A 21964-nucleotide genomic window follows, 5' to 3' on the forward strand; every position below is an offset into this window, starting at 1 on the left:
AGCGTAGGCCTACTGCATCTCTGATGATGTCGCAAAAAGCGTCCGACCCACGCATTGGAAGCACGCATCAGTATTGCTATAAGTCTGTGTTTTGTAGTTAAGAATGTCTGCCAGCTTAATGATTATCACAATTAGCTGCCATTCTCGGGAGCCTGAGTTTGATTCCTGGTACCATACTACCAGACATTTAAGAATGGCAGGTAAAAATGGTATATGCAATTCCCCTCCACTGGGGGTGTGTCTATTGTTAAGAAATATTCACGGTTGTTGCTATTAATATAGCAGGCGAGATCATTAACAAAGTGATAGTTTAATATTTTGTAACCTGGGCCAATATAGGTATTTTTTGGAGAGAAGTAGGTTTAAGACGTGATAAAAACAATCCGATCATATAGATTGTTTTACTCGCTGATGTACCTAACAAATAATAATATTAATTTTATGTCCCCACTTTCTTTTAACGATTTTCAGAGATGCCAAACAAAACCTACCGTACTATGCGTTAATAAAAAAATGGAGACACCAAACGTGCAAAATTAAACATGATAATAAAACGCATTAGCCTCAGTGGCTCAGACGGCAGTGTGTCGGCCTCTCACCGCTGGATACCGTGGTTCAAATCCCGGTCACGCCATGTGAGATTTGTGCTGGACAAAGCGGAGGTGGGACAGGTTTTTCTCCGGGTACTCCGGTTTTCCCTGTCATCTTTCATTCCAACAACACTCTCCATTATCATTTCATAGCATCTATCATTCGTTAATAATCACTTTGGGAGTGGCGACCCCATCATACTAACAGCCTATATCTGCTTCATTCATTACATCCCTGACCCCGTCAGTGACTGGAAAACAGGTTGTAGGTTTTCATTTTTTTCATTTTCAATAAAAAGCATTACTGCCACACCTGTAGATATCCATAAATGCGGCAAACTTTCCTGTTATTTATTTTTATACTTTCCATCATGGAACCTCTGGTTTTATCCGGGCACTTGACAGCATACCTAACCTAAACAATGCGGTCTCTCTTATCTCAATTTCAGCTGATTAAGTAAATCTTGATGTGATAAATATAGAGAACAAGCATGAAATAACTTTCAAATAATGTTCTGGCTTTTAACAGCCGCAGTTATCCAGAGAATGCTTCCAGTCGGAAGTACAACTCGTAACATGCGATAATTATCAACTGGTGGTTTGACACGCTTTCTACAGCACGACTTTATTAGGAAGGAGTGGCTTCTTCTACACATACACCATCTGGGAATATCAGAGACCATCTCCAGAAACCATTTGGGAATAGATTCTCATTGTTTGGACTCTATAGTCAGGAACGAAACTATTTTTAAAAGTTTCAGAAAGACTTGACCTCGAAATGCTCTCGATGGCAGTGCATGGCTGATGAGATAGCAGTGAAGATGATGTCATTTGGAATGATGGCACACCTGTAGCAGGTAAGTTGGCGGCACAAGACGATAATTCAAATGAAAGCAGTGATTAGGTTTACTCAGGTTTACTGTGTGGTAGGCCTACTGCTCAACTGATAGAGACAAATGACTGACCATTAAGTTTTTTTTTTTTTTAATCAGTATTGCATACCCTTATCACTTCTCTCTACAGGGTGGAGCATGAAGCGAGATGAATCTTCGTAGCAAGTTTTTACGACCATATCCCCTTCCTGACGGCATCCTCATCAGAGGAGTTAATTAGATAAAACGAATGAGATGACATGAGTAACTAAAACTGACTATATATACTTTGTATGTAGTCTAAAAGTCGTGTTACCATTTATTGTCTTTTTACATTTAGAAATACTGCCTTTCTATGAAAATAGCCAGTATAACTGAAATACATTCAAAAGTTTGTTAAAGAATCGTGTAGAATGTTTACATGAACAATTTATAGCTCTTTATAGCCTAGAAGTCATGTATTCACTTCACAAAATTTGAGGTTATCACATCTTGGATTCCCTTTACTTATTTTGGCAGTAAAAGTGGGGGGAAAAAGGGGGTCTAATATGCGAGTAAATACAGTATATGATCTACATCTCCTACCATTACCGTTGCATATCTGCCAACTTTCCCATTTTAGGCGGGGGAGACTCCCGAATTTGGACAGTTTTTCCTGCTTCCCGATTACTCTATTATTTCTCCTGATTTCAGCTCATTTTTTGGTGAACTTCAAACATTTGTTTTCAAATCCTGCCATTTCAACTTTGTACACCAGTGACCGGTAGTCCTTCCCTCATTGGGCGCTTTCAAATGAAATATTGATGTTTATTACGAGAAATGTGCGTGAATTTGCGATGTTTATTGAAACCTGTATATCGCAACGTGTGTATCGACTGTCAGTGTCTTGTTCTCACGTGCTGTGTTTTTGTTTGTTCACATCAGTCTAGTCGATTCTAGAGACTAGACTCTAGATTTGGAGTTATTTTTAAAAGTAATTTAATGACAGAATTTCAAACACAGCGATTAGTGACTTTTATAGACTTTTTAGGTGCCATTTGGAGACAGTTCTGATGAATTTTAATTTATTACTTGATAAAAGTAGCATTGCACTTCGCATAATCGCATGCGCACGTGATGCAATAAATTAATCTATACATTTGCTAATTAATTTCATCTAAATGCATGACTGATTCACACGTGTGTAGCATGAGTTCATACTATTTTCGGAAGGCTTATGAGAGACCGATCATCTCACTCACATACTTTCTGTGAGGGAATAGAGATGTGTAATTTTTAGCCGTGTAGTCTCATATAGCAACAGTCGGGTTTTGAAACAATAAGTGTTATAATATATGCCATAGTACTCCTGTATTGTGCAAGGCATGCAGAAAAAGCAGTTTTGACTTATTATATCTCCTGATTTCTCCTTATTTTCATATCAAAACCTCCTAATTTTTTGTTAAAGGTGGCAGGGTTGCTTTTGTTTCCGACGTAATATCTTCTTCACTTTCACTAGAAATATCAACAAGATCATGATGCAAAGAATCATTTGAATCATTATCACTGCTATTAGGAATACTAATATCATGTAGAGATACACCTTTGATGTAGTCCCTTATTTTGTCTTCAGACACTGACAAAATATGTTTGCATACTGCTCCTTGAAGAATGCAACTGCGCACACTGCTCTTTCACTTTCTGAATATGAAGGGGGAGGGAGGTTAGAACTTATTTTGGACACTGTTTTGTTAACTACATGCTTATGGTTTACAAAGCTTATGTAGTCAATGAACTTTTGGTTCCTACTTTGTATATTATATGTTTAAGAGCTCATTTATCGGTAGCCAAAGCATGGATCAATGTATTGACTGCTGACACAAAGGTAGGCTCATATTATGGTAAATAAAGTCCACTTTATTCCATTTCGTCTGAGGATATTGGAGTCTTTTATTAAAATGTATGTGTGCATACATTTTGGGTGAAACAGATTTTTATGTTTGTTTTTCAGGAAGTTTCTTCAAACCAAGCTCGAGAAAACATGATCGGACATTGGAATTTGCTCCTGTTAACCTTCACTTACAACGAATGTGGGTGCAAAATGATACTCTACGAAAAACTGGCTTTTATGATATTGTCACTGTGGGCGCTTTCACGGCTCATTCACACAAATCAAAAAACGGAGGCCTTATTAAGTAAGTTTCTGTCATTTTAATTCTCACTAGTAGTTTCTAATAGGCGAATCAAAGGTTTGACTACTAACCATTGCAGTTTGAAGTGAACAGGTACATGATGTAGATGTTGATTCCCATAGGGAACCTAAAATATTTGTCCTGAATGAGTAAATTTATAATACCAATATAATGGTCCGTTATTGGACATTATAAATTTTTCCAGCTATCTCATTCTTGATTGCCTGCGTTTCGCCCTCGTGTGCTAAGTTAGGCTCGTCAGTTGGGACTTAGCACACCACCCAAGACGCAAGGCTAGTGCATACCGTGGAGGCCACTGCATAGGCTATTTGAAGCCACCAGCAGTGCCAATGCACTATGAGAGCTATGTCTCATTTTCAAAAATTGATGCCTGCCTGGTTATCGAATGATGTAGATGTTGATTCCCATAGGGAACCTAAAATATTTGTCCCGAATGAGTAAATTTATAATACCAATATAATGGTCCGTTATTGGACATTATAAATTTTTCCAGCTAACTCATTCTTGGTTGCCTGCGTTTCGCCTTCGTGTGCTAAGTTAGGCTCGTCAGTTGGGACTTAGCACACCACCCAAGACGCAAGGCTAGTGCATACCGTGGAGGCCACTGCATAGGCTACTTGAAGCCACCAGCAGTGCCAATGCACTATGAGAGCTATGTCTCATTTTCAAAAATTGATGCCTGCCTGGCCATCGAATGATGTAGATGTTGATTCCCATAGGGAACCTAAAATATTTGTCCCGAATGAGTAAATTTATAATATCAATATAATGGTCCGTTATTGGACATTATAAATTTTTCCAGCTAACTCATTCGTGGTTGCCTGCGTTTCGCCCTCGTGTGCTAAGTTAGGCTTGTCAGTTGGGACTTAGCACACCACCCAAGACGCAAGGCTAGTGGGAATCAACATCTACATCATTCGATAGCCAGGCAGGCATCAATTTTTGAAAATGAGACATAGCTCTCATAGTGCATTGGCACTGCTGGTGGCTTCAAGTAGCCTATGCAGTGGCCTCCACGGTATGCACTAGCCTTGCGTCTTGGGTGGTGTGCTAAGTCCCAACTGACGAGCCTAACTTAGCACACGAGGGCGAAACGCAGGCAACCAAGAATGAGTTAGCTGGAAAAATTTATAATGTCCAATAACGGACCATTATATTGGTGTTATAAATTTACTCATTCGAGACAAATATTTTAGGTTTCCTATGGGAATCAACATCTACATCATTCGATGGCCAGGCAGGCATCAATTTTTGAAAATGAGACATAGCTCTCATAGTGCATTGGCACTGCTGGTGGCTTCAAGTAGCCTATGCAGTGGCCTCCACGGTATGCACTAGCCTTGCGTCTTGGGTGGTGTGCTAAGTCCCAACTGACGAGCCTAACTTAGCACACGAGGGTGAAACGCAGGCAACCAAGAATGAGTTAGCTGGAAAAATTTATAATGTCCAATAACGGACCATTATATTGGTATTATGAACAGGTACAGCCAAACAACAATTTTGTAGTTTTATGCTATAAATATTTTCTTTCTCCTTGATTGTGTAAACCCATCTTTGACATGCAGTAGAACCTTGACTGTACGTTCCTGGAAACTATGTTTTCCCGGATTATTCGTTCAAATTACGTGGTCCCACGAGCATCCTAATTAAATCCTGCATTATCCGTTCCTTGAAGAAACAAATTCCCAGATCAGTCATCTAGAAATTTCAATCCCATCATTCTAAATCCTCGATCAAGCGTTTTTCAAGAAACTGTATCTCATGAAAGGACAGCTATGGCATACTTATGGATCTTGGTGTTATCGTCCCATCATTGCGATAATTAGAGCAAGTACTGTACCGGAAAACGCGTTCGGTGGTGAACTTCCATCAGGGACCATCTTAGCATCACATTCGGGTGGTACTGTTTAGAGAATCCTTGGAAATTATAAAGCAGAGAGTGGCCACAACAATTGGAAGGAGACAGAGCACATTTCGACAGCTCTACTTGGAAGACGAAACAAGTTTCGTCAATGTTTGTACTATTAAAACATCTAGATTATGTCCAGGGATTAGATGTATATTTTGTTACTTTTTTCTACTGTATCATCCAACAGATTTTTGGCACTTCTCTCAGGGCACTGTATAGTATAGTGGCCTTTCAGGCAGGAATCAAAACTGCTCCTTCTTAACACAAAATTTAGTATTTTAATATTATCGTATAGGATTATGTTATCCAGACCAGAATAAATGTTGCACCTTACATACATAAAGCCATGAGAGGTTTTGGGATTGCCTATTGCTGTTTCGGTCCTAATATAAGATTGGAAATTTTACGTCTTTTTATAAAACCGCAGTCATTTTATTTGCGCATGTTGCGTTAAAAGTTTGTATAATTTCCCATTCGTACTTGTCCAGCGAGCGCACTTTCAAGCAGAGTCGAAGGTCACGAATAACTGTAATTTCTCAATTTTTAATGATATTTTCCTCTCTTTCCAATTTGTTTGTGATTAGTGATGGGCAGAATTGAATATAATGAATTCGAGAACTTTTGAGAATCAGTACCTTCAAAACCATATTCTTGAGTCCCATGTCAATGTAGGCCTAATTTACACGCACAAGATTTCCAGAAAGTGACTACGAACCATATTCCGGTGACCAAATTACAATGAAAGGTTAAAAAAAAAGAGGGGGGGGATTTTGCCATCATGTTGGGTGCTTTTTTATCTAATATGCTTTATTTTATTAGATTAGAGAATCAAAAACTACTTGTGGTCAGTTGTTGTTTGGCTTGGCATTATTAGATTTTTCAAAGAGTTTGTTCGATCAAAGTTGCTGAAGTGAATGAAGTTTTCACGGGAAACTGGCAAAGTTTCCCCCGTTAAAATTGAATGTAAAGTGTAGAGATTTTTATCTCACATACCGGTAAGTAATGTTTGAAGCCGGCCCTGCGGTCTAAGTTGCCTGCCTCTCACCCGGGTTCAATTCCTGGCCAGGTCATGCTTTTTTTGCACCGGCACAGATAGGTCTTATGGTGACGATGGGATAGGAAAGGCCTAGGAATTGGAAGGAAGCGGCCGTGGCCTTAATTAAGGTACAGCCCCAACATTTGCCTGGTATGAAAATGGGAAACCACGGAAAACCATCTTCAGGTATTTTTACCTGTATTTGAGAGCTGGTTCTAGGTCCTCTGAGTCTATGATTACCTTTAATTGAGGAGCCAATTAATGGTGAGATGGTGACCTCGGTCTAGTGAGCCAAGAATAACGGCCGAGGGGATTCATCACGCTGAGCATGTGTCAACACGTAATCTGCAGACCTTCAGGCTGAACACTGATTGCTTGGTAGGTGGAAGCCCATTGGGGCTGTGATTTGGTTTGTAAAATTATAATTATGCATATTTCATTTTTGTGTTGTTTAGCCAAATTGTCAATGGTTCATTCGTTCCCAGTTTTTCCGTTTTCTCGTGTTATACTTTTTTTCCATGGTCCCTCCAAAAACAGAGAATCGAGGTTCCATTGTACATTCTTGTAAATTTTATTCACATTCATCCATTCTTCATGTTTTGTAAATATCAATGAAGATGGAATTCCAGTCGCTGGTAGTTTCAACATCAACACATATTTCAGTCCTTCTTACATTAAAATAATGTTAACCCTTTAATATATTTTTATTTTGCTATCAATCATTCATTTGTTCGTTTGAGGAAATTTTTTGTTTGAATCCTTAGAACGACTTCATTTTTAGCTCTCCTCCACTTTATATAGATAGAGAATTCTCACTACTGCATAATGTATTATCAGCTGTTTGTGAATCACACTCTACTGTCAATAAAAAATAGGAAAATTATTTCCACTCTCTCGGGATATTGAGATATCTCACTCCCTGGTACACTTTACTAATATTATTTCCCAAAATCATGATGCAGTTAAAGGATCAAAGATTCAAAGAGGACTTTCTATAAACAAGATGGCATATTTTATAAAAGCAACATAGGCTCTATAGATTGTAGATATCACCTTTGGATATTATGAAAGTCCATGAATACATTACCACTACATGTTTAGAATTAATTTACAAAATCATAATTGAATTACTGCACTTCCTATTTCAATATGTGATAATGGTTTTACCTATCATTGTATTTAGTATCAGTCATATACTTTGCTTCTGAATTCTACTGTCCAGGTTCTTCTGCAGTCCTGACAAAATGTAGTCCAAGTTGTGTTACCTTATGACTCCAAAATAGTGCACAGTATTATACATTCTTCTATACTACTTTCAACTTCCACCGATGAATGCGAACATTCACCAGGAAAAGCTTGATGTAAGCTCTAACCCAGTGGTAAGAGATGGGTTAGGTTCTCGGGTGTGTGGAGTACAGTAATAGGAACCAGGTACAGAATGAGGCTATGCTTGAGACCATTAGAACAACTCAGTTTTTAACATTTTTATTAATTGAGGTCTAGAGTCTAGCAAATTGGTATGCAATATTAACACCTTCATTTGGACATCTACTTTTTACTGGATAGAGGATGCTGCAACACACTGCCCCCAGGCTCATCTTGAAGTTCCCGGCACTCCAGTTATCATTATAATGGCTGAAAAGTCACTGACGGGAGATCTGTTTTAGTAGGTCCTAAGTACTTGAGAAATCTCCCTCAAAAATAAATTTAACTGAACTACAGTTGGCAGATGCTAACACGTCACTAATTACAGTCAAAACCATTTATTGCAACATCTCTTTTAATGACATATTGGATATAACAACAAAATCTAACGGTCCTGTCTAAATCCTATATAAACACTGTATTTAAAAAATTGCGTAGTACGACATTGCTTATTACAACATATAATATAAAATGGTGTATTTGTATCACATTTTCGAAGGAATGTATCGACTATAATGTCCAATGTTGCTTTTTGTTTGTTAAGTATTTGGGGATTGCTGACAACATTGTAAAGCTGATTTTCGAACTCATTTCAGTAGATTGTAGATTTCAAAATGGTCTGTCTGTTAATTAGTCAAGGCAAGCATTGCTGTGAAGATGTCGAAAAAGAAGGGTAAAGTGTTTAATACTGAAGAAAAGTCTCACATAATATGGGCAATTAGAAAATGGGGAAACAAACATCAGCATCGTGAAGGAATTGGGTCACAGTCAGCGATTTCTACAATTTGGAAGGACAGAGAGAACATCTCATTTATTAGCCAAGACCCTGTGCAACATTATTGATCAATTTACATTGTTGCTATTTCTTTCCTCTCTTATTATTTTATATTTTGCTGCCATATTATTACTGTATAAACATTAGAAGAAACTTCCTGTCAGTCCCACTCCACAAATACTGTATTGCAAATACAATACTTATTTCACTTATGTTTTTTGAAGTTTTAACTTTATTCTGTGTATTAACTGAGTAAGTGTGCATCCTAAAACTTATAGATATGACAATTTTAGCTACAGACAAACAAAATAAGATTGGTCGGTTTATGTGACTTTGGCTATATGTCCATATTGACTTTCATTTAATAATCACAGCACTCAAAAATCACTGGTAATGCTGTGTGTCAGCCTTGTCAATACTATAACGATCGTTAATTGGTGGTCCCTTCAGTCGTTATAACTGGTTTCGGCTGTATTTACACAAAAATGTTTTACTCGTCTAAGGGCCGGTTCTACCATCTGCTGGTAAAGTGGCTGGCAGCTGCCCGGGAGGTAAACTACCTGGAGGTGTAAATCGGCTGGTACTTTGGCTTGCGTCCAACCACCTCCGCGCAAGCGCTAGGTAGCTACCCGGAGCTAGACACTGATATACGAGGTTGGCTAGACTGATTTTCAGCGATTTCTCGCTTTCGAGTGTGGTGCTATCTATCGTCAGATGCATGAAACCCATTTCGATTGTCTTATTTCCCTGTGCTTGCGTCTGCTGATTATCACCAAAAAGCCTAATAAGGGGAGTCTTAAGAGTTATGGACAACGATTCATGTCAAGCTTTCGTGATTTTAATCTATGATCTTCAATATCAATACCTAATTGGGATTAAAATCTCGAGATTACATTTTCTTATGCCAGTTATAACCTGTCATGCAAGGCAGCGTTTTTGAAAGGTATTCTCGTAGTAGACTGGTCAAGTCGCTCGCTCCGTAATAGAAGGTACGCAGGTTTTCATCGTATTTCTAATTTACATTTTAAAGTGTATTTTCGTTCCCTGCCGTTGTTCTTAACTCTCTTTTATGCACTTCCATATACGTATATACACACACATCTTCTTTACGGACTTATTGCCTTTGAGCATTCTATCTGCAGGCTTCTGTGAATTAAGTAAGTATCTCCGCGATGCTCTATTTGCAACTAGTTCTGTGACCTCGTTTAGTTCCAGATGCTTCCATTTATTGATAAAGAATTTCATTTTAATTTTTAACTTTATGAAGATAAAGTTGGAAGGTACTGTAAATGTAAAGAACTAATCGGGATAAATATCCAGTCATAGGAAGAGGAATTCGGGAATGGAATAGTTTCCAATTTCTTCGAAATAATTTACAAGCCTATGTAAACAACTAATAGGGAATCTGCTACCTGGGCGACAGTCCTATGTGCTATTAATCATAACATCACTTGCTATAGGTAGCATACATATAAAGCAATTTTCCTAGTAGACATAATATTGTGATAAGAACGTATGAAAAGAGGCATACAGATTAACACAACGCTAATAATGGAAATAAAAAAGATTCGTCATAATAAAGACTCGAACCTGCACACTTCGTATTACGAAGCGAACGTGTTAACCATTACGCTACGAAAACGCTTGGGTTAGGTAGGATACATACAGTAATATATATCTCGTGTCCGAAAACTGAAAAAGTAGAAAATTAAAGCCCATTTGAAATGATTTCCAAATAGATTTTGATTTTACATCCTTTTAGAGTTTCTTTACGAAAGCTTGACGTATAAAATGTGTTCCCTGCGCTACCGATGCGAGAGGCTAGTGTGACCGTTGCAACTAAAGGGAAGCATTAATGTTCAAAATCCTGCAATACAATATCGATCACTGTTACATTATACTGCTTTTTTCAGTATACTAAGCTAATTTGAGTTGCATATCACCAGAAATACAGCTAATAATGTTCAGCTCTCAGAACTTGCCTAGCAGGTAAAGTCTTATCGGGCCCTCGAAGTGGCCGAGAAATTACGCGCCGGGTAACGACGATTTATGCTGCCGATAGCGCTACCTGGGAGTGGTCGGACGGAAACATCCTTTTACGCGGAGGGCAAATTACACGCTACTTTACCAGTAGGTGGTAGAACCGGCCCTAACTTGATTAAGACTACAAGTAAAATAGCAGGTTAAAGTTCCTGAGGAGAAATGTCACAAATTATTTAGAAAATATTACTTCACCCATCTTACTTGGTGGAGTCCTTCATTCTCAAGCCCGTACAGCTTTTTGCACTATTTTTAAATACATGCTTGTTCGCTTTAATATATATTAATATATTGCTGTTTAACTAAGTCATTTGACTCACAGCCGATCTTTGATGTAGGCTATGCATTGCAAACTGGATGACTAGGCTCTGTGGAGCTGGCTTATTACAGTGTAGTTATATGTGACTTAACCCTTTCAGACCGTGTATGCACAATTGTGCGGGTTCGTATTTTATTTATGTCTCAGCTTATTTGACGTTTTCTTGATGCTAGACCGGACTGCAGTGCTTGTGCCGGACACGTAGCATGTACTTCAGCTGTTTTTATTTAGTTCTTGACCACCAGGGGGGCAGGAAGAAGAGTTTAAAAATACAGTTCATTAGCAAGAGGGGGGGAAGCAGTAATGCCTAAAGTAAATATTTATTTATTGCATTCATATTAATCTACAAGGTTTACTGAATATCAGAATATAATCAATGAAGTGTGTAAATTGTGTAGCAAACGTAAATTGTGAACTTACAACATCGTATGTAATACCATGAGGTTTTGAATGTTGATACGCACATATGTGCAGGCTAGGTTTCCTTACATGGAATTCATGCAGGAGTGCTGGGTGCTGTCACAAAAAGGACTGTGAAAGCAAAACTCATACTCTACATGAGAAATGTAATGTATAAGATTTTAATTGTTTAAAAACGTTCCACACTGTAAAATAGAACATTTGATCATGTACATGTGCATATTCATATGTACTGAGTTGAATTTTTTAATTTTTTTTTATTTTTTGCAAGTAGTGAATGAAGTCCTGACACGCACATTTGTGTGAGTTCTGTTTTTCAGCCGATAGTTCTTATTTTTTTAAATAAACTGTAAAAACCTGTATTTGAGAGCATTTTAGTAAGTTTTTGACGTTTTGACACCTCCAGATTTCTTTCAGGTCTGACGACAAGTTGCTGCTGCCAAAGCAAAACTCTTCCTCAATGTAGAAAATGTAACGTTTACTTATGTTTGAACGAAGATTTAATTGTTTTAAATTATTCCCCACTGTAAAATACAACATTTGATCATGTACATATCGTCCCTGTTCTGCCAAAACAGCGAATGTTACAATGACCTTCCTATCTATTATTTCCCTTAAGACTGGTCACGCCTTCCAGCCGCATATTGATATTCGGTCCATCAGAACAATTTCCGTTGAGTTCGTTTTCCTATGCGCGTGTGTAAAGGAAAATGAACCTTACTGTACCATACTGAAGGAATGTATGTTTGCATGACATTTACGCACTCCTAGATTGTGATGTATTTAAAGTTCATTTTCCTTTACACACGCGCTTAGGAAAATGAACTCAACAAAAATTGTTCCGATGGACCGCATATCAATATATGGCTGGAGGGCGTGAGCAGTCGTAAGGGAAATAATGGATAGGAAGAGCATTGTTACATTCGCCGTTTTGGCAGAACAGGGACGATATGTATATTCAGATGCATTGAGGAATTTTTTCTTTTTTGTAAGTAGTGAATTAAGTCCTGACAGGCACAATTGTGCGGGTGTTTTTTTTTTCAGATTTTAATTTTTATTTTGTAGAATAAACTAAAAATATATGTATTTAAGAGCACTTTAGTCAGTTTTTGACGTACAAACAAAAATTCATACCGCCAGTTTTATTTCAGGTCTGAAAGGGATAAGTGGCCAAGTAGTTCATAATTGCGTTGGCAATGGTTATAATCAGTTTTAAACTGTATGGAGCTTAGACTTGCATTGCTATATAACCAGTTAATGTTTGTTTGCATTCATGGACCTATTGTTAATACAAAATTTGTCTTATAATGGTAGAAATTGATTAATAAGTTTATACGCAGGTGACATGTCAGCTGATGTTGGCTAGAAGCGAGTTGAACACATCATCTTTGGCATGGGTATTGCTAACTCAAGGAAAATACTTTGCAAACTTGACCCTGGACATAATGTGGACGTTTTATAAGTGCAAACATTTGACGAAACTTGTTCCATCTTCAAGCAGAGCTGTCGAAATGTGCCTCCTTACAGTTGTTGTGGCCACTCTCTGCTTTATGATTTTCCGAGATTCTCTAAACAATACCACCCGAATGCGATGCTAAGATGGTCCCTTATGCAAGTTCACCGCCGATTGCTTTTCCAGTACCTGTACAGTACTTGCTCTAATTATCGCAATGACGGGGCGTTAACGCCAAGATCCATAAGAATGCCCTGGCCGTCCTTTCATGAGATACAGTTTATTAAAGAACGATTGATCAAGAATTTTGCATTGATGGGACTGGAATTTCTGGACGGTTGATCCGGGAAATCGTTCCTTCGAGGAGTGGATAATGCGGGATTTTTACAATGTGATTTAATTACGATGCTCGCGGAACCATGTCATTTGAACGCATATTCCGGAAAAACATAGTTTCCGAGAACGGATAATCGAGGTTCCACTGTTATTCCAAATTGTCCGCCTAGACAATGTGCACAGCATCAAGAATATCTCCATGACCATGGTGTTCGGATCACATGTCTCTCTTTGTAGCTCTTCCTCAGATAGCTCCTTGGCCTATGTTGTGCATACCACTTGTGGCACATACATTTTCTTCCTTTTATTGTGTATCTTATGCACTTTACTTCCTCTTTTAGTCCCGTTCTTACAACTGCACCAATTCTGCTTCACAATACAATATATCAAGTAAGTGATATTACAGCAGTCTTGGGACTAGTTTCAGCCACCTAGTGGCCATCTTCAGCCAAATAAAATTAAACAGATTATGTAATAACTAAAACATATGCATAACAGACAAAGACAATCTTGCAGGAATAATTATAACGTATAATAACAAAATGTATGGTTATGATCTTCTTGTCATGATATGATGTCTTTAAGTTCACTTAAGACCTCAGGTAAAGAAGTAAATCTCTAATGTCTGATGTGGAACAAGTACTAACTTGCTGGAGGAAGCAGGCAGTCCATATAACAAAGGAGTGGGTAGAGAATAAGTACTGACTTGTTGTAGGAAGCAGGCAATGTAAACACTGTAAACAAATGAGTCAGATCTAAATAATTGAGGTTTTTTTTGTTCTCTGATTCTAGTGTAAACTTGATATGTGGGTCAATGTGATTAAGGTTGAATAGAGTGGTGATGGCATCAGTTGCTGACAATGTGGTGAATGGTTTGGCGTGGAGCTCTGCAGTGACAGTCTGGAGTAGGCAGCTTGTTCCATTTATATAGTGCATCTTTTCACCAGCCTTGGCACATTGATTCCCATTCCTTAAGCTACACATGCTTCCTGGGTGCTGCTAAATGAGCAACAGCGATACAGGCAGCCGGACTATCCACAGGATCTCCTAGCAATCGTACACTATGATGTTACGAAGAAACTTGTTATTACTGTTTTAGCACAATAATAATAATAACACCACCACCGGGCGAGTCGGCTGTGCGGTTAGGGGTGTGCAGCTGTGAGCTTGCACCCAGGAGATAGTCACCCCACTGTTGGCAGCCCTGAAGATGGATTTTCCATGGTTTCCCATTTTCTCGCCAGGCAAATACTGGGGCTGTACCTTAATTAAGGCCATGCCACTTCCTTCCCACTCCTATCCCTTTCCTATCCCGTCACCGCCGTAAGACCTATCTGTGTCGGTGTGACGTAAAGCAACTTGTAAAAAAAAAAAAATAATAATAATAATAATAATAATAATAATAATAATAATAATAATAATAATAATAATAATAATAATCTCTTTCTCTTCTACAATTATAACCATCTTAAACTCAGCCGATGGTATTCAAACTGAACTTGATGATACATAAAACTTCACATTGATCAACACACAAACATGTGCAGTGCATAATTTGCAACTTGGAAAACATTTCTGATATAACTTTATACACAACCGGAATTGAGAAATGCTAACAAATGCAGGTATAGGTCGAAATTCACTCTCCTCAAATGTTCGCGGTAACATATCTGTATAAAGACATTGCTTGAGGTGATCAGGATATCAACACCTACCTACTGTAACTGATAATAATGTCATTTTTGAAGGGAGACATGATTTTTTTTACCTAATTAATGTGCATATGTTTAACTTATAGGTTATTGCAACAACTTAAGGAGTCTCCAACTAGAGCTGTTTCTTTGCAAGGGCCCACCAAAGTAATGATGGCTCATGATGCAATCCAGGTAATTATATTGTGCATTCTGTACTGAATTTAGATCAACTTCTCTGTGGGAGCTTTTATGTTGATTCTGTTGTCTGAAGAATAACCGTGATACTTCCCCATTTTCCATTTATGTCTATGAATAAATTTCTGTTTTATCTCTCAGTTCCTTTATATCTAAATTAGATTTGTTGAATCATATTTTGCCTGTGACTAAATGATGAACTATTTCATAGTGCCCACAGTTTGGAAAGTCAGGGGGAAAACTTTTGGTCAGGGAAATCTTTGCCATTGATGGATTTGAGGGGATATTTTTAGGCTCGAGTCTGCTGTAACCCAGGCTATTGTTGCACTTCTTTTTCAGGTACAGTGGAACGTCGATTATCTGTTCCCGGAAACTATGTTTTCCCGGATTATGTGTTCAAATTACGTGGTTCCGCGAGCATTGTAATTAAATCACATTGTAAAAATTCTGCATTATCCGTTCCTCGAAGAAACTATTTCCCAGATTAAGCGTCCAGGAATAGGGATTTAGGCAGAGAAAGTTTGCGCCAGATAGCGCTCGTGTACTACTGGGTAAGCGCAAGGGGATCGTCTTATGTTTCTCCCAGTTACGTCTTATGTTTCTCCCAGTTAGCTGCGAGTAATGTATAGAATGTGACCGAGTTTTCTGAGCTAAAGCCGATTGTGCCTTCTCTAATTTTAATAATAATAATAATAATAATAATGTTATTTGCTTTACGTCCCACTAACTACTTTTTAAGGTCTTCGGAGACACCGAGGTGCCGGAATTTAGTCCCGCAGGAGTTCTTTAACGTGCCAGTAAATCTACCGACACGGGGCTGTCGTATTTGAGCACCTTCAAATACCACCGGACTGAGCCAGGATCGAACCTGCCAAGTTGGGGTTAGAAGGCCAGCGCCTTAACCGTCTGAGCCACTCAGCCCGGCATTCTCTAATTTTACTCCAAGACTGTATTAATTAATTGTATAGTTATAACCCCTAGTATATTACGGACGATTTTCAGCGTTTAAGCCTTAAACAGCTGCAATATGAACTACGGACCAGAAACGCTAGAACTAGCGGGAGGAAGGAAGAATTAGTACAGCGGTAATTAGAAAACTAACACGCTTTATTATCCAAATAATGGATAGGAGTCAGCGTGCCTTTTCCTAAAGATTACAATTACTTGAGTATTGTACATTGATAAATATATAAATGTACCTCCACAAGACAAATCATAAATAGATATTTAAACACGCATTTGCTCCCCTTGCTTATAGACTTCGATTCATGTATTTTTTAAAGGTTGATGGCTTATATGAAACTGCAGATACTGCCTTTGTCCACTACCAAAGGTATGTGAATATTCTTGAGTTTCCCATTGTCGGTTCCTTTGAATATTTGACCATCAGCCATAAGGTGAAGATTACTATCACAAATTTGCATCTGATGGATTATTTTGTATTTAGAAAATCGGAAATAGATGCAGCACCTGTTTCTAACTACAAATCATTGTGTTATGCTGGATACAGACTTTACAGTGAAAAGTTTGTTTTGTTTATAAAAGGTTAATTTCAATCGGATGAAATTCTAAAATGCAGTGCTGTGAAATCCGAGTACACAAAACATAAGATCTGTAATGCGAAGCTTATTTTAAGAGTACCTGGTGACATTATAGGAGGGGAATGTGAACGTTTTGCTGGAACATGCCTTAGGGCATGTTGTAAGCATATTGCTTCTGTAAGCTAAGCATTAGAGCACTTTCCCAAGACTGGTATTATTCATTGTTCGGAAACATGCAGCCAAATTTTATAAACTTTTCAGCATTCCCCTACCAAACGGTTGAGGCCAGTTAGCCCTATGAACGTGGAATATTTCCCTTTGAAACAAGTTTCACTATTATAATCTCAATTGAAGCAGTTATAACTCTAGCCGAGGGGTATTTCTGTCTAAAAGCAAGGGGGCTGTTTTCAAGGACATTTTCTCTATCAGGCCAAATATTAAACTCTTTACATTGGCATTACATGAAATTAATCCAAACATTAAATATTCTCCCAACAGTAGTTTTATGGATTCCAAAATTAAGGCCTAGTTCTTTGTCAGATTTGTTGGTCCTTAGCTTCATAACTGTCAAGAAGAAACACAGTCTGGGTTCAAGAGGGAATATCTGTAAATTGTATCTGTTTTTTCCCAGAACAGCAAACACCAAATTACAATGTTGGACGTCTACAAACCCTGTATAAAGCAATATGGCATCAGGATTACGCATTGTTTGCTCAACAACCAAATTACCTGTAGTATATTTTGAATGCTGATGTCTTTGTAAATGGGAGTCACAAATGTAACATTTACTTCTTCGAGTATATTCATGATTTTTTCCCGTACTTCAAAGAAGGGGATTTCTCCATATTCCGATATTGTAGGCTTATCGTGGTAATCTGGCAATTTTCTGGTGTATGGCCTCTTCCTTGTTTTTGTTGTGTTCGTGGTACATGGAAAAAGCGATGGAACAGCGCCCGGTTTTAATCTTGCTCTCTCACCTTTAAATACCCCCCCCCCCCCCATGGCACGACAGCCCTTGAAGGGCCTTTGTCTACCAAGCGACCGCTGTTCAGCCCGAAGGCCTGCAGATTATGAGGTGTCGTGTGGTCAGCACGACGAATCCTCTCGGCCGATATTCTTGGCTTTCTAGACCGGGGCTGCCATCTCACCATCAGATAGCTCCTCAATTCTAATCACGTAGGCTGAGTGGACCTCGAACCAGCCCTCAGGTCTAGGTAAAAATCCCTGACCTGGCCGGGAATCGAACCCGGGGCCTCCGGGTAAGAGGCAGGCATGCTACCCCTACACTACGGGGCCGGCTTCACCTTTAAATACAAACGCATAAATTCGGTGGTTGTTATCAAAATGCTAATCAGTTTATAGGTAGAAAATAGGAATTATTTCCCTTCGTAAATCGCAATTACCCAACAAAGTTTTCGTGAAGTCACCAGGTTGAAAATAATGGGAACACACTTTAATATTTTCAGCCACATTCTTCTCACCGAAATTTATCCTTCTAATAGCATGTAACCATATCTTCCTCATTTCTTTATTTTGTGGAAACTAGTGAAACGAAAGTGGGCTTCGCTGATTTTTTCAAAGAGGAACACTGCAATAGCTCGGCATAGTCACGAAAATAACAATTTAACCAACTTAAATTCGTAGATATTTAGCGGCATAAGTACACAGGAGACAAATTAAAAGCGCATTGCACTTACCCAGTACAACAGCAGTGCGCTCTATCGGTGCTAGTTCTATACATCCCTATTTCAGTCCCATGAACTCTAAATCCTCGATCAATCGTTTTTCAATAAACTGTATCTCACGAAAGGACGCCTATGGCATACTTATGGATCTTGGCGTCAACGCGATAATTAGAGCAAGTACTGTACTGTAAAAGCGATCAGCGGTGAACGTGCATAAAGGACCATCTTTGCATCGCATTCGGGTGGTATTGTTTAGAGAATCTTGGAAATGATAAAGCAGAGAGTGGCCACAACAATATTATAAGATGACACAGCGCATTTCGACAGCTCTACTTGAATGGACTGATCAGTCTAGTGTCAGACCTAAGACAAAACGCTGGTTAATAGAGCAAACACCTGAAAAGCCTTACATCTGATATGTTTTTGACAGCTCTACTTGAAGACGGAACAAGTTTCGTCAAATGTTCGCACATATAAAACGTCCACATTATGTCCAAGGCTAGATGTTTATATTTTACGTTTTTTGATTGTATTGCCGAACAGGTTTTCAGCACTTTCCTCAGGGCACTGTATAGCAACTGGGTTTTCAAACAGGAATCGAAACTGCTCCTTCTTAACACAAATCTAGTACGCGACTAGGTTATCGAGACCAGAACAGATGTTGCACCTTACATTTTAAAAGCCATGGGAGGTCTTGGGATTACCTATTACTGTTTTGGTCCTAATGTAAGAATGGAAATGTTACGTTTGCGTGTTAAAATGCCAGAAACCGCAGTTGTTTTATTTGCGCACGATACATTTAAATGGTTTGTATCATTTCCAACTCGTACTGACATGTGGAGCGAGCGCGCTTTCCAGCTGAGCTCAAGGTCATGAATAACTTTAATTTCTGAAGTTTTGATGATTTTTTCCTCTTTCCAATTTGATTGGATTAGTGATGGGCAGAATTGAATATAATGCATTCGGAAACTTTTGAGAATCAATACTTACATTCGAAACCATGTTCTTGAGTTCAACATAACCTTTAAAAGTCGATGTAGGCCTAATTTACGCGGCATAAAATTTCCAGAAACTTGACTACGAACAGTATACCGGAGACCAAATTACAATGGAAGATTAAGAAAAGAAGGGATTTTGCCATCATGTTGGGCACTTTTGTATCTAATGTGCTTTATTTTATTAGATGAGAAATTTAAAAACTACCTGCGGTCGATTGTCGCATGGCTTGGTGTTATTACATTTTTCGAAGAGTTGGCTAATCAAAGTTGCTGAACTGAAAGTTTTCATGGGAAACTGACGAAGATTCCCCTGTAAAATTGGATATAGAGTATCGAGATTTTGAACTCATGTACCGCTAATTAATGTTTGATGCCAGTTTCGCGGTTTAACTTGCCTGCCTCTCATCCAGAGGGCCTGGGTTCGATTCCGAGCCAGGTCATGCATTTTAGGGCCTGGGTTCGATTCCCAGCCAGGTCATGCATTTTTACCTGGATATAAGGACTGGTTCCAGGTCTACTCTACCTACGTGATTACCTTTAATTAAGGAGCTATCAAATGGTGAGATGGTGACCCCGGTCTACACAGCCAGGAATATCAGCTGAGAGGATTCGTCACACTGACCATGCATCACTTCGTAATCTGCAGGCCTTCGGGCTGAGCAGCGGTCGCTTGGCAGGCAAAGGCCCATTGGGGCTGTAGTTTCATTTGGTTTAGGAGTTTTTGTAAGATTATAATTATACATATTTCATTTTTGTGATGTTTAGCTAAATTGTTGATGGTTTTCATTCATTCCCGGATTTTCCATTTTGCCGTGTTGTATGTTTTATTTTCATGGTCCATCCAAAAATAGAGAATCGAGGTTCGACTGTATTTTTTTTACAAGAAGTGTACAACAATTCTGCAATTTTTTGTGCCCTTGTGACATTTTTTCAACCATTTTTATGTTATTTTTAATTTCAGTTCTAGGATGCTTTCTTGAAACACATGACAATGGCTAACAAGCGGTGTACATTCAGTAAACTTTGGCTAGACAGTAAAATGTTTCCCAAACTGAGTGATTGATTGTACATATTGGTAAATGATGTAACTTCAGCATATTGCAAAGTGTGTTTAAATTGTTCAAACTTAATAATATGGGTAAACAAGCAGTCAGTTCTAATGCTAAAGGACCTACTCTTTGCAAAGAATACTTCTACTCCATTTCCCCTTGAAGATTCACAGCCAAGAGTTAGCACTGCATCCACAGCTACAAAGGAATTAGCAGTGCCAGGAACAAGTCAAAGGAGTTTAAAGACTTTCAGTGTGAAAGAAGATGATGTTACATTGGCTGAAGCCATATGGGCTCTCCAGGTTGTCACTGGAAAGTTATCTCTCAATTCTTGTGATGAAACCTCCGCAGCATTCAAAACAATGTTCCCAGACAGTAAAATTGCTCAAAAGTTTGCTATGGACAAGACTAAGGCTTCCTATATTTGCAGAATGACTTAAAACAGTGCTCTGACTACGTTGTTTGTTTTAATGAATCGTTAAACAAATTTGTCCGAAGAGGACAAATGGACTTGTGTGTAAGGTCTTGGGATGTAAATCTTAAAAAGTTTCGATAAGGTATGGGAATAGTGTACTTGCAGGCAGGGCAACTGTGGATCACTTATTAGATGGGTTTGTACATTGACTCTCCTTACCTTTAGGAAATATTTTGCAAGTCTCAATGTATGGGCCGAATGTTAACCTCAGTTTTATTTTAAAACTTGAAAATTATTTACAAGTGCTAAACCTCGAGGGCAACTTGCTTCTCGATATAGGCATATGCAGTTTGCATACAGTGAATGGAGCCATAAAAACTGGGATCTCCAAAATTGGACCTTCTTCAATTCTCATTTGAATTCAGGTCTCTGTACAGCCTTTTTAAAGATAGCCCTTCTCAACGTGCTAAATATACGGACATAACAAGCGCTGCATTTCCTTACAAGTTCAATTCAATAAGATGGTTGGAAAATGGACGCTGTGTTAGTCAAGCTATTAAATATACACTCATCTTCATAAAAAACAAAACACCTTGAAAGACTAGAGATAGGAAGTTCATATTCACAGGACTTGTGCATTACTATGTTCTGAAGAAATGATCAGCATTTTAACCATGTTGGCCCTCGGGTTCAAGGTCCACATTGATATCTCCACCGACTGGTAAAATGTGCCTGCAGCTCTCGTTGTCACTATAAACCGAAGGTAATGGTAGTTTAGAGGAAGGTGTCAAAAATTTAATTTTTAATTACCGCTCACCTATCTTGTTGGTCATATCGAAAAGTACTACATAACAAAAGTTTTAGAGATTACAATTTCTGATTATTTATGTCTTTTTCAGTATTACCATACCAACAATAATATTGGTGGTGATGGTGATTACATTCTGAAGATGATTATAAGAAAGAGAAAAAAGTCATGAAAGAACGATCGCTTGAATAATAACACAAGAGGGAATCATG

At 38.4% G+C, this 21964-nt stretch overlaps 1 protein-coding gene across 1 annotated transcript in view; it reads left to right on the forward strand.

Moving 5' to 3' along the window:
- Positions 1–21964, forward strand: part of LOC136874273 (inositol polyphosphate-4-phosphatase type I A) — a 264058-nt gene that overhangs the window by 110399 nt on the left and 131695 nt on the right. Inside the window, exons 9-10 of the mRNA XM_067147899.2 lie at positions 3453–3636; positions 15166–15253. Coding sequence (XP_067004000.2) covers positions 3453–3636; positions 15166–15253 — 272 coding nt within the window. The remainder of the gene's footprint in view (positions 1–3452; positions 3637–15165; positions 15254–21964) is intronic.

This window comes from Anabrus simplex, chromosome 5, assembly GCF_040414725.1.
Source record: "Anabrus simplex isolate iqAnaSimp1 chromosome 5, ASM4041472v1, whole genome shotgun sequence".
Classification (NCBI taxonomy): domain Eukaryota; kingdom Metazoa; phylum Arthropoda; class Insecta; order Orthoptera; family Tettigoniidae; genus Anabrus; species Anabrus simplex.